This window comes from Prinia subflava, chromosome 5 (genome assembly GCF_021018805.1).
Source record: "Prinia subflava isolate CZ2003 ecotype Zambia chromosome 5, Cam_Psub_1.2, whole genome shotgun sequence".
In the NCBI taxonomy this organism is placed as follows: Eukaryota; Metazoa; Chordata; class Aves; order Passeriformes; family Cisticolidae; genus Prinia; species Prinia subflava.
Window position 1 is genome coordinate 9,267,279 of NC_086251.1, and position 14,204 is coordinate 9,281,482.

The window sequence follows — 14,204 nt, forward strand, 5'->3', positions numbered from 1 at the left end:
TACCACAGGTTATCAAATCTGGAGTAGCTGCATGCCCATTTCCAGATGCTTGTAGCTACTGTTACAGAAAATTGAATTCAGCTGCATCCTGGAAATTGCTTTTGAAATGTCTTTACAAACAGAGAAAAAGACTTATCTACGATAATATTCTTCTCATGTTCCAAATACTTATATTTTGAAAACCTCAACACAACAGAAATTACATAAAGAATTCTTATTTGACATATTAAAGGCACAACGTTTTAAATTTCATTACTGCTTTCTTGACTGTGTGTCACAATTTCTGTAAAGATCAGGCTCTTGTGCTGAATTGGGAACGTCTTCACTGGGATGAATCTATTGTTTCCCTGCTGAGTTTGGTGGTTTCAGTTTGTAGCCTGCTAAAAAGTAGGAAGTTCTGCTTAAAAAATTGCAATAAACAAAACCCTCTCATTCTGCAATCTCTGCGGAGAGGAGCCTCCTTAGCAGGAGTGAGGATGGCACAGATTTTCCATCCAAGCCAGCAAGGGGCCTCTGGAGATGCCAAGAGGAGCTGGTAGCACATTGCCCCAGCCTGTCAGAAGAGGCTGTGCCCATTCTTCGATTACCTGAGCTGCTCCCCTTAGTTAAATATTTGCCTTCAAGTCAAGGGAAGACAGAACTGAAGAAGGATGTTCTGTACACAGGAGCTTGACAGGCACAGAGTAGTTATGGGGAAAAGGCACAGAAAATCACCAGGTAAACATTTCTCTGGATTCCCAAGTCAGAACTGCTGCTGGTGCAATGACTGAAATCTCTACTTCACCCACACTCTATCCACACTGTATCTACACTTTATCTACCCTCTCTCTACCTGCTGTCAGGCAGCACACCCAAAGCTCTGCCTCACCTCTCAGCTTGCTGGATTAGCCAAGTCACTGTCACAGGTAGTTGTAACTGATAAGAAATTCTGGAAGAAAAGAAGAGGAATTTTCCTCCATGTCTTTGCCTTAGGTAAACACCACTGTACCATCTGCATTCTCTAACACTTGCTTTGCAAAGCACATTTAGTGACTCAGAAAATAAACAGAATAATGCAGATTTGTAGAAGGACAAATTAACTTTTATTACTCAAAACCTTTGTCAGCTTTAATATTACCCTGCTGAAGTTTTGGAAACTGAAGCCTTTCAGATGCACAGGGCACACAGAGACAGATACACACGTGGGATGCACATGCTGCTCACTAACCATTTCCAGGTAATATCTCAACTAGAAATGGGACTGTGACATTCATGATATTTCCTCCTCTGTATGTTAAGTCAATGACCTATTTAAATACGTTGGCAGCAATTTATATGTCTTGTGACTTTATATTCCACAAAGAAATACTGTGTTTTGTGTTATTTACATTAAAAAGACATCCTATGTAAAACTTCACCTTTGTTAAAAATCACTTTATCCTAAGTATTTAAATTATTTCATGCTTTCAAAAGGCACAATTATGTATCTAATGAGAACTTCCATTCACTGCTACACATAATACAAAAAGAGAAAAAATGTTTGAGACATCAATGATAATATTTTAAGTATGTTGGCATAGGAAAGTAGATGTCTTTTTTCTTCACTAAACTGACAGTTCAGTTCTGAAACTTTATTTTGAAAAGATTGAAAAAGGATTTGTGTCTTTAGAAATAAAAAATATAACAGGCATATCTAAAAAATATAGAAGAGAAAACCTGATTGTTACTACTAATGAAATAGCTGATGACAAAATAGTAGTCTTTTTGATTTTGATCACAAAAAATAAACTGGTAGTGACAGGATATGATGGATAGATTTGACATCCTGGCAAATCACTGTCATTGATTCAATTATTCTAATTCAGAATAAAAGCTGTATACAGTATGTGTTTATGCTACAGTGGAGTTTTTTAAGTGATTGACATTCATCATATTAGTTAGACAGTTTTAAAAGCTATGTCTTTGTTTTACACAGCGTTGTCAAGAAAAAAATAAAGTAGAACCTGGATTGCAGGAAAAAAAAAAAAAAAAGCAAACCACTTCCCCAAGTCTTGGTTCCAAACCCATCAAAATATGTTACCATTATTGCATCCTATTAACATGTTCTTTGAAGACTCAATTTCACTCCAGCCATGTAATACACTATTATAAAGACTAAATTTTGAAACTGTAATGCAATCTTACAGCTGGGTGGCTTGGAAGCTCTGCAGAGAAGAAGATATTACCTTTCAAAATGGAAGTCAGCCTCAGAAGAAAGAATGCAAACCACTTTAATTCCCAGGTCAGCCTTGCTTCACTGTTCCTTTGTTTGATGAGAGAGACACAGGGATACATACAGAACAGTTAGAAGTTCACAAATTGTACATCTGAGGGTACAAAAGGCTGAATTACTTGTGTATTGTGCCCTGCTTTAGACCAGCTTGCTGTGATATCCTTCCCCGAGCTCAAATGCACTCTTCTGGTTTCCCAGCATTAATGTAGCTGTCGGTTTGAATTTCAATCTTGAATTATGTCTGTTGACATAATTTCATAGTGCTGACTTCAATTGTTTAGGATTACTGTTTTGGACTACATAAGGAAATCAATTCTTTCCTCTCTGGTTAGGAAATCCCATTCAAGTGCATTTTAATGCATGTAGTAAGCCATAAGGCAAAGTAATTACCTATAATATATTCTGATTTAACCCCTCCCATCCTCAATTTCGGCATATTAGAATAACAACTATCTTATATATTTTAAATTAATTATTACATTATTAATAAAATTATCTAGAGATTTCCTGAAATTTAAAAATTACATTTTAATTACAGAAATGAATGTTTTTAGAAGTGTGTAGTTTGCTGTTTCAATAACACATGACAATGAATTGCTTAGTTCCATTCCTTTATTTCAATAAACTCATTATTCATACAAAACATTATATGTAAGTATATAAAAATTTCTTTTGGGAAAAATATCCCTTTATTTTTAATGTAAAAAAAAAAAAGAAATGAAAGGATAATTGAAATTTTTGCATTTTAAAGAAAGGAACAAAATACTACCTCTTTCCAACGGAGCAGAACAATGGCAGGACCCAACATAACAGAAGCTTTAAAGAAAAGCAAAACCCAAACAAGACCAAAATTAGTACTAAGAAACAAGAATATAAAAAAAAAAAAAAGGAAAAAAAAAAAAAGAAAAGGAAGGCATCATATGACAACATGTATTTTTAAAGACTGCTGGGTCAAATCATTAAGAAAAATATTTATATAAGTCATTAACACTCATAATTAGAGTGTCAGATAAATGTGAGTGAAGCTGCTAAGTAGAAATCACTAGAAGTCCAGGTGCTTCTTGCCGATGGCCATGGCGCCACATCCTGAGCTCAGCAGTTTGGCGGATCCTGCCAGATCCTGTTTGCTCGCACGGCTCACTGTGTCTGACAAGTCTGGAGGCAAATGCAGCCGCTGTGGCAGGAGAATTTCAGGAGGGAGAGGCAGAGAGAGACGGGGAGAGAGAGGGAAGAAAGAGAGAGGGAGAGAAAAACACAGAGGGGGAAAAAAAATGAATGCGGTAGGATTAATTTTGCATAGCGTATTTCAAAATGCAATCTTTCTCCTGACTGATCTGTGTTTACTCACACAAATAAAGCACTTCCCAGACGCTCTTCTAGGCTGATCTGGCAACAATTTTGTATGTTTTCAGTATATTGGATTCTAAAAATTGGAATAGATTTTCTCCTTATGAAAATTTTCTAAACAAAATACAAATTTGCTCAAGGTATTTAATTATATCTGTGGGTATTTTCCCTTTAAAAAGCAGTGTTTTGTCTGTATGTCAACCTCTACATCAAATTATTTGATTTCTATAGCACTACAGTGCAAGTATGGTTTTATTTTAAATATGCACACACGGTGACAAGAGTCTGAAAATAAATTCTATGATGGTCAAAAGATGGAGAGGGCTCACCCTGGTTGACCATTATTCTGCTACGTTTCCTCTTCATATTCTACTGATAGTGGCTAATAAAACCAAACAATGACAGTAGTTGCATTTGTATAAGGCAATCATACATGTTAATCAAAGCCTGCCCTCCCCAGTGAGTTGTAGGAACATTAAATCCAGTTTACAGATGGGGAAACAGAGACAGAGGTTACACGGCTGCCCACAAGCACATGGTCCTTGCACAGTAAACCTTATTTTTCAACTATAACAAAAATATTTCCACCCTCCCTCTGACAGTCTTTTACACTGCAGATATATAAAAGACATGACATTACCATTTAGCTTTTGTAAAGTAAGGTGAAAATTAATGTAAAACTGAGGCTTTACTTGCTTTATTACTGGCTCGCTTTTGGACCCAGCAAGGCACTGAAAGCTGGTCAGATGAGACAGTTGAGCATCTTCTGCACAGTGCAATAATTTATGAAACTGGTATTGTGGAAGGAACATATTTCTTGAAAGATTTAGTAGGCAAGGGCTAAACTGGGTGGTTCTTTTAAAATGTACATGCTTCTGAAGGGAACAGGAGAAGAGTAGTGGCTGCAAAACTGTATTAGGCGGTTGTGTGGACCATCCTTATTCTCAGCTTTCACTACATTTTTCCTTTTACCACAGGTAAACACAGCTTCCTCTTCTTCAATACTTTTGGAACTTCTGTATCATAAGAATGCGATTAAAAAGCATAGGAAATGTTTGCATTTACAATGAGCTGACTGTTGAATTCCTTGCTGGTTCTGAGACTGTGCAGCTGAGTGGAACTCGAGAGATGCTCTCAAGGGCTTCCTGCCACTGGCCACTCCTGGCTGTGGGCAGCACTGGGACAAGAACTGTGTTGTTATTTTCTCCAAGGGAAGAAAATGCATGAAGTAATGCATGAAAAGTAGGAAAGCCTGTGTCCAGAGTGAGATGCCATACCCCAGTGCTGAAACAGGAGAAAGGTGTGTATTTATTGACAGCATTTTGCCTGTGAAGCACAACCCACACATCAAGCTCCACTCCCTGTAAACACCACACAGTAAATCTGCAGCTCTGACATTTCCCTGCATTCAACCAGTGCTGTGGTAGAGAATCCTTCACTCACAGTTCTTCCCTTACTCCAAGGAAAGCTAAGCCTGGCTGTGGCTGTGGACTGCAGCCTCTGATGCCTCATTTCTGCCTCAGCACAACACAAACAGGACACGAGCCTTTCTCCTCTGGCTGCCAAGCAGAACGTGTGCTGGGAAGAGCCGGTGTACAAGGTGGATTGTGTGGGAGGGGCTGTAGCCACTGAAAAGCAGAGGGGAAGGAGAAGCTGGGAAGCACAGGGTAGATCTTTCAATCACATTTGCTTTCTAAAGAAGTGTACAGTCCTTTGCTGGCAGGGGATGTGGGAGGTGGAGAGACAAGTGAACTAAGCCAACCTTCTCCCACTGTTGGCATCTCTGTGCCCTCACCAGGAGCAGGGGAGGCGGCTTCCTCTAGGGAACACATTGTAACACTGCCTTCCTCCTGCAATTACTGACCCTTCGCCAAGTCTGCCAAACAGATTCCGAGCAAGGTGATGAAGAGCAAACAGAACCAAGACTCAGCAAACTCATCTTACGCAGGGGCTGACTGAATATCACAGACAGGGAAAAACTGCAAGCCCTGCCACACTGCCCTGCACTTAAAAGTGTGGTCAGAAAACAAACAAAAAAATCTTTTATGTCAATGCTGTGTTAATTTGCTAATATTTATTCTAAACAGAAAATAGGCAGAAGAATGTCTATAAATCTGCAAAGACTGAGATAGGAAAAGGGAAAAATTAAAGATTCTTAGAATGGATGTTGGAAGTGAGTTAGGCTTGTACAGATATATTTGTTATGATGCAGAATTTCATTATACAAGCATATACTCTCCTTCCCCGTCTTCTTCAGTGAAGAAGATGCACAGTGCTCATTTAGTGACTAGCTATTCCTTCAGAGAGTGGCTATTCAGTATTTTATTTTCTTGTCACTGTTTACTCTGAACTTTTCTGACATATTTATTGTACACTATTCAAACCTTGTTCTGAAGACAGAATGGCTTTTCAATAGCACATGTCACTATATAGCACTTGAATGCTTCACAAATACCAACTGTGTTATTTTCCTAATATTCTTGTGAGAGAAGGCAGCCAAGTTACCTCCATTTCAGAGACAGGGAATTGAGGCAATAAAACACACAGCAAAAGGTATCTACTAATTTCAGAAACAGAAGCTGAGGCAGTCAGGACTTGCTTTTCCAGAATGTTCAGCATTTTACAGAATTTCACATGTTCAAATGCTAACTTCATTTGCAGCTGAGTGCTTAGTATTTCTTCAAGAACTCCCAAATCAGGCACTCAGAAAGCATGAGACATAAAATAAGAGTCTTGAAACAAAAAATCCCGTGTTGAAGCAACATGTTCACACAGAAGTTGAGTGGTGTTGGCAGAGACACACATCATACCTTCCATGATATCCTTCCATGTCTTAATTATGAGACCATTCCTCCTGCAATCCTTTCCTCTACAATCCATTCCTCTACAATTCCAACTTTCAAACATTATAAAAAATTGCTGGTTGTCCAGGAAGCACATTTCACTGGATATACCACATTGATCCTTAGATCAGACATATTCTGAATAACAAATCACACCAGAGTCCCTTGAAAACAGCTGAGTATTATGCTGTCATTAAGATCTGAATCACTGGACACACACATGTTCCCTCTGAACAAAGCCTGCACAGGTATTTCAAAATTTCTTTCCTTATATTTTCTGTGTGGAGAAATTTTCTGTGTGGAATTTTTTTTCTGTGTGCCCATATACACGGCTGAAAATATTAATCCTAATAAATATTTTGACATAATTTTAAAATATTCTAAATGTTAAGCCACAAACAGGAAAGCCATTGCATGGCATTATACAGACATGTTCAGGTTAAGCAACTGGCCTTTATTTTTGGCACCAATAGGGACACTGTGGTCACTTGAACTAAGGCAGTAAGTGATGGTATGAACAGGCTGTGATCCTTCTGGAGCACCAGCACTACAGAACAGACATTTTCACAGATACTTGCTGACCACAGAGAAACAATCACATTTAAAGTCCCAGCTAAGCACAAAAATGTTTTCTGATGAACAGACTTCTCTGCTATTTCTGAGGCTCTGACCTCCATCCCTTTCAAGCTCGCTTTCTCTAATCAGTCTGGTAAGAATCAGGGTGATTTTGCTTACACTGGCAATCCCAGTCATGCAGGTCTTCAATCCCACAACTGCATTTTATGACTGAAATATCTCTTCTCTGGCTATCTGCAGTCCCCAGTCTCAATTTTCTGCATCCAAGTTCTTCATTCTTGCCCCTGACAATCCTATATTTCTCTTGCCTCTATTTCCACCCCCTGCTCCTGTTCCTAAGGCCTAGGTTCAAATTCAGCACCGGACTACCCCTGCTTCCCTCAACCCCTTGTGCTCCTCATCCCCTAGTTTCTTCTCCTCCTCCTCTTCTCACCCTTTCTTGATCTGTCCTCCTTTCCCCTGCTGGCACTGCTTCCCATTCCTGCTTTCTGCCCCTCTCCCCAGCCTAAACTGTGGGCACAGGCAGTGGCTCCCCTGGTCCTAAAAGCAGGTAAATAAATGCCTGCAGAAGAGTCCAGCTGAATGCACTGAGTGTGCCACACAGGTGGGTTTTCATAGGACAGCAAAAACTCATCCCTGGCATAAATGCTAGACACGAAATTAATTTAAATAATTTAACATTTTCACTAAAATATTCCAGAAATACAAAACTTTCTGTAGCCAAGAGCAAGCTGGCATAGGAACGGTATTTAAAGGCAAAGTGGTCATAATGTGGCAAAAGTAAACATGCAAGTGAAAACAGGATCCTATAATCACCCTCCATGGGATAACATCTTAAATATGTATCAATGGAAGGTAAAGTTTATCACTGAAAAACTAGGGCATGCTAGAGTAAACTTCCTTTGTGCAAAGTTATGTATCTGCATTATTACAGTGTGTTTAATGACAGGATCACACAATATTTTCACCCACAGAGGCTGTCAGGAAGGTTTAAACTCAGGATCCTCAGAATCAGACTCACTGAAGAAACAGCTGGGTCTGGAAGAAGGACATTATGGAACAGGGCACAGCTGGGGAAGGGGCTTGATGTGAGCTGTGGTGCTCTGGTTTGGGCAGTCCGGAAGGCTTTGCAGGGTAGGAACAATTACACTGAACCCAGCTAAGCACACAGCTTTAGGGCATGCATTACCAAAGGAAAACAGTTTAGACAAAACTTATTACATACTTTGTGTCTGCTCCTCCCTCTGCCTGAAGAAAACTTCTAGTTACTTTATTTGTTCTCAAGGGAAAAAAAAAAAGGCAGAAGTGGAAGATGAGGTTATGTAAAAGGACAGCTCAGAAGGGACACAGAGCAATCAGTGAGTCCAGTCCCAGCACAGAGGACCAAAGCACTGATGGTTTTCTGGGATGTAAAGATCCACATCATGGCCATTCCAGGAACTTCCAGTGGGCTCCTACATTTGGTTTGGCTTGATTTACTTTTTTTAAATCCTACTATACAAAAATACTAGCAAGTGCTTTTGCCAGTGTATCTTACTGTATCAAGGGGATTGTTTTAGAGAGGGCTACAAAAATCACATATTCTGTAAAATGCTTTAAGCAATAAAGAATATAACTTTTTTTAGCAACAATGTTATAAGAATATATATATATAGGCACAAATCTAAACCCTAAGTAATTCTGTATATTGCTCCAAAATCATTATTATATTTTCATACCTATTTTAAGTGTAATACTGTACCAAAAAATACATAACAACATGAGTGTTGCAAAATCACTGAATCTCATTAAAAATGAGGTGATAGTTTGTTCTCAATTTGATTCATATTAAAGTAATTTCACTGAAGTCAACCTTCTGACTCTCTTAACAGTTACATGAAGCTTTAACAACTGGGCCCAAACTTCCTAAAAATCTTTACAATTCATTTATTTGGATATTTGACCAAAAAAAAAAAAAAAAGCAAAAAAAAAAAGCTTATTAGTCTACTGTGGCTGCAGCCCTGCCTTGGGGCAGGGAGATGGGTTAATGACCTCTCCAGATCCCTTCTACTTCCATTTGCTACAACTCCATGAAGACTGAAGTCACCAAAGCCGAAGGGATTTGGTTTAGGGGGAAGAGGGGGGTGGGGGGAAGAATTTTAGGAATGCTGGGAAAATGAAAGATGCAGACTCTTAGTTGGGGAGCTTTACATCCTGCTCACTTCTCTTTGAAGCAGAACTCTCCCCATTCCATAAAGCCCCCATAAGACAGAAAGGGAACAGACTGTGCCAGAAAGGCTGAGTTCCTGTCACTGCTTCCTCTTGCTTGTGCTGCCCACAATCCACCACTTGCATGATGTTTTCCCTTTTATGTGTTTTTATTATCACCTGACTTTCAATTACCAGTAGTAATTTCTACCTTTGGGCTTAACATAAACACAAAAGATGTGCAGGTACAAAACTAAATTTCTTCTAGAGAGAAAGGTTTTTCTGAAATATTTGACATGGAGTTTACTACAAGTTTTGGCTTCTTCTCTTGCCAAGCTCACCAGCTGAGGGGCACTAGATATTTGTATTCTGATGAAATTAGATCTCTTCTATATGCTATGTAGTCTACCGGAGCGACATATCAATTATATTGATATAACTTTGTAATTAGTCACATATCAAAATATCATAATGAAAATACACAAAAAAATTTCTTACTGCCCACACAGTAATAAAACTTTGAGTTATAATAAGTTCTTTTCTCAATGGCTAAGCAATAAGCACTTGGCCACTGAAGACATCATTAGCTCTCTCAGCAAGGAACAGAAAAGTCATTCCAGCCTGTGTCAGGCAGAAATCATAAGGTTGTTGTGAAATTTGGTTCACAAATAATGATGGTGTCTCACAATTGACAATATTTATCTTGTGGAGAGAATGGAGCCACACAATTCTCTTACAGCTGCATTTCATTCTTACACAAACTCTTCTTAAACCATTTGCTAAGAATCTTTTACGTTCCTGTTCATGTTACAATTTACTCAATATTTTAACAAATTCAGGAGATAAAACAGTTGGCAACTATTTTTCTGTATAATGGACAAGAACTCAGTTTCTTCTTGTTCTGCTGTATTCATGGACCCTCTATCACCATCTTTTAGATCACAGGAATAGATACATTTTCTAAACTGGTCATAAAGAACAAAAGACTTGACTTTTAAAAAGAGCATTCTAAAATTTTCTACATTTCAGATAACTGTGATTGACTTATAAGAAACTACTTGTTATCAACTCTTGTTAAAATGATTACATCTACCATATGCATGTCCTATTCCTTTTTTTTTTAAGTTGAAGCATAACCCAAGCCATTATGATGTTAACTATTGCTAACACCAGGTGTTGAGAGAAGGCTTCTAGTAAGAATGGATGGATAATACTACTGAAAATTGAACACAATTCTAAAACTCTTATTTTCCATCACTTAGTGAATGTCAAATAAAACCAGGGCAATTCCCACTTTCACCTCACTTAGAGAACAGCAATGTTTTATTGTTGGTTTCCAATAGTACAAACAGATTATTTAAACAGCCTTTTTAAGGACATGTGGCAAAATTAAGAACCATTAATAAACCTATTTCCTTTTATGACAGATTTTCCAAAATTTTCCAAAACACTGCACTTTTCAGTGTATCTGCTTTACAGAAGGGATATGACAATATCCAAGAGAATTCAATTCGAACTCTGCTGATTTGTTTGGATGTGCCACATGGTACTGTTCCTGTTTTCTGACCAGAAATCTGGATTCCTGAGTCTGAATTTAAAGCTCAGTTTTGTAACACTGGCTGTTTTTCAGAGACATTTACATGTACCAATACAATTCAATTCTGTACATGTTTGTGTAAAATGCATCCCTGGGGTATTTTACGTGGCTGAAGAAGTTCCAGTTCCAGACTGAGTAGAGATGGGTGGATTTATGGATGTGCAGCTCCAGTCATTATTTCTGGTGACAGTAAAGTACCATTGTCCAAACACACTCATTCCAAACAAAAAATCCCAGGATGTGGATTTATTACAAGTGAAGGGACTCAAGTGAAAGATAAAAATATCAGGAAGATTTGCCTTCTCTGACACCTGAGAATTGCCAGCGTTTGGCACCACGAGGTGCCCTTGATCACACATCCAAGGAACAGACCTGCTTTACGTTCTAGCTGTAGTATCTATAAGGGAGAGATAATGGAGAAGCTCCCTGTCTTCTAAAAAGGGCTGGACCCTTCAGTAATGGTCATAGGCTGCCCAGGGACTGCAGGTGTTCTACTGCTTGTCTGATCCAAAATTCAGAGAAACTCGTGGTGATTTATGAGCAGAACTGGACTAAATACTTACCTAGCACACCACAGTAATGCTCATACAACTCTCACCAGGCACAAATTGAAAGACTGTCTCTGTCTTGAAGGGTTTATTACCCACAAAATGGGTAAAAAGGAAAAAGACAAAATATCAAGGAAAAAGACAAAATATCAAGGAAAAAGACAAAATATCAAGGAAAAAGGGAAAATGTCATGATATATCAATACCTTATTGATGCCAAAGCATTTTTTTTTTTTCTTCTAACTGAAAGTTTAGGAAGGGGAGAGAAAGAGAACAGCCATAGGGAAAGAAAGTGACAAAGGGCCTAAGAAACGGTGGAGTGAAGAAAGGGAAAGATAGAGGCCAGGAAGAGATATATTAATCTAGGCATGTTATAGTTGAGATTGGAATATATTGTCTAAATCCTGAAGGGAAATACTGTTCTAAATTCAAGCAGTAGTTCATGAGTCTGATGTTATTGTCTATGTCCAAGGCAAGGACATGTCTCCTGTGGGTCTGTTCTTTTTGCTGAAAAATCTCATCCCTGAGCTTACGTAAGAGGAGTGTGGGCCCCGTGATGCAAGTCTGAGTAATTCCAGGGCTCTCAGGACAGCCCGGTGGATGCTGATGTTAATGTCACATTCTCTTCCCTGACGGATTCATCCAGCCTAATTGCAGCTGTCTACAAGTCAGCCATTCAGTCTAACCTACATTATATACTCAGGGTGGGATGAATCCTCCTTGCAAGTGCTTGTCCATATCTGCTGATTATTTGGGAAAGCTGAGTGACTACATTAAATCAAATTCTTAACTTGGAGTCTAAAAGGTCAAGGGGAGGAATTCAGTCCTACAGCTCTATGAAGCTTCTCAGTGAATCAGTGCCTGCACTGTGTCTACTCCTTCTTTGAATGACATTGCAACATGCCACGGAGCACAGACTTCGTATCAAACCGCAGATGGTTCACTGGAAATGTTCCAGAGTTGCTGGTGATGCCCACGATGCTCTACAACAACTTGAGTCTCTCTACTGGGAAGCTTGAGAAGTGTTCAAGGTACTGTGTGTACAAACAAAAGCTGTCTATGTGAGGAGGAGGGAGAAACAGCATTCAGAGCAGAAGCATCTGTTCTAGGATTACAGTGTTGCTATCACCCTCAAATTTCAGTTAAACTGGAAACCTAAACAAATATTTGAGTTTGCATCCCAAACTATCTGGTAAAGTTCACTGTAATTTATCAGGCTTCTGTCTCAGTTCCTGTCATGTCTCAGAAAACTCATTAATCCCCTCCTTTAAAACCCACTGCTGAGGGTCTGCAACTGCACCGAATAATTGATAAAATATATTCTGCCTCTTGATAGAATTGTCCAGATAGATTTCAACACTTCACAGAAAGGTTCTGCTCCAAGACAGTTAACTCACACTGGCAAGCCTCCATTACAAGTGCATTTCAACCATGGTTTGCCAACTCAAAAAGCAAATTTTAGCTGGGGTGGGGGGGAGGGAGAGGGGTTATTGTTTTATACCAGGAACATCCCTGTACTCTGTATTTACTTTTTATAGTCAGCTGGAGTTAGAAAATCTCCATTGCTAGGCAGCCCAGCACAGCTGTGAAGCATTTCTGGGCGTTCAGACCTGGAGCATGTGCTGCCCACAGGGAAGATTCATTGCCCCTGCTCCACAGCCCACCCGTCCCTCCTCCAGGCACCAGGGATTCAGCAACAGGGAAGTGCCTCAACTTGGTGCAGAAACACATTACATGACCACAAGACAACAATTACCACATTTGTAAAGCTTCAGGGATAGGAACAATTTAATAGTTTTTTGAAGCAGACTAATTTTCTGGAGCTTCTTATCCTTTTTTAAATTTTTTTTTAAAATATTATTATTATTGCTTTTCATGCATGGACAAGCTCTTCTTTGCTACAAGTATTTTCTGTGTCTGCTTTGCAGGATTATTATGTGTGGAGGAACACAAATTATTCAATCACTTTAAAACAGTTTGAGAGAAGTGAAAAAGGGCTAAGTGAGTGCAAACTACTGCTATTAACCTCTGTTTTAGAAGCAAGTATCATTTAGAAAGATAAATGTATTTCTGGTTTAAGAACTCTGCACATTTACAATCCAGAGCTGCTAAACAGATGACCAGTTTGTTTCTGCAGCTTTTTGTAAGCTGGAAACTTCAGCTCTGCAGTGGCAAATGCAGAGAGAGACTTCATGCTAAGGCAAAAAGCAGACCAGAAGAGGGGAAAAAAAAAAGGTATTTCTGCTATCATTGTCTTCTCCCCCTGAAACTGGCACTGATGTAGGAAGCATGTTCAGTTCCTGTAACTCCCAGGTAAGGAAGCAGACATTACATAATTCATATTCTAATATCTCTTCAGCACTAATCCCCCGTGACTCAGGGCTACAGTTTAAAACTCCAGGTAACAAAGCCTTTTGTAGTGTTACTTCCAAATAACCTTTAGACTTCAGAAATCCCTGAAGTGTAATTTAATATCTGTAGTATTGGCTTAACCTGTTTCGGTATGAAAACATTCGGTGGCATATTTTTATTCAGTGATTGATATTATTTATTAAAAGGAGAGAAAAATTGCATTGATGAGCAAGTGGTCATTCTGCCCACCCTTTGGGAAACCGATGCTTTAAAGGAACTTCAAATACAGAATAAGAAGGGGAAAGGTTAAAAAACAGGTCACACTAATTTCTTTTTAAACAACTCTGTTTCAGACAGTAGGCCTCAGTGTAAATGAAAACAAATATATTAAATATGAATGACAGAAACTGGTATCACATTAAATGCAAGACTTCTGTGGCTAATTTTGATTAAAATAAACATTGCTGTTTATTGGAAAGTTAGGGAGAGGGTTGAACATTTGA

General features: G+C 38.8%; 1 protein-coding gene across 1 annotated transcript in view; it reads right to left on the reverse strand.

Annotated features, from left to right (window-relative positions):
- Positions 1-2,849: 2,849 nt before the first annotated feature.
- The window catches only part of ELP4 (elongator acetyltransferase complex subunit 4), a 135,522-nt gene continuing 124,167 nt past the window's right edge, over positions 2,850-14,204 (reverse strand). The window contains exon 10 of the mRNA XM_063397971.1: positions 2,850-3,425. Within this exon, the coding sequence (XP_063254041.1) occupies positions 3,294-3,425 (132 nt within the window). The 3' untranslated portion in view covers positions 2,850-3,293. The remainder of the gene's footprint in view (positions 3,426-14,204) is intronic.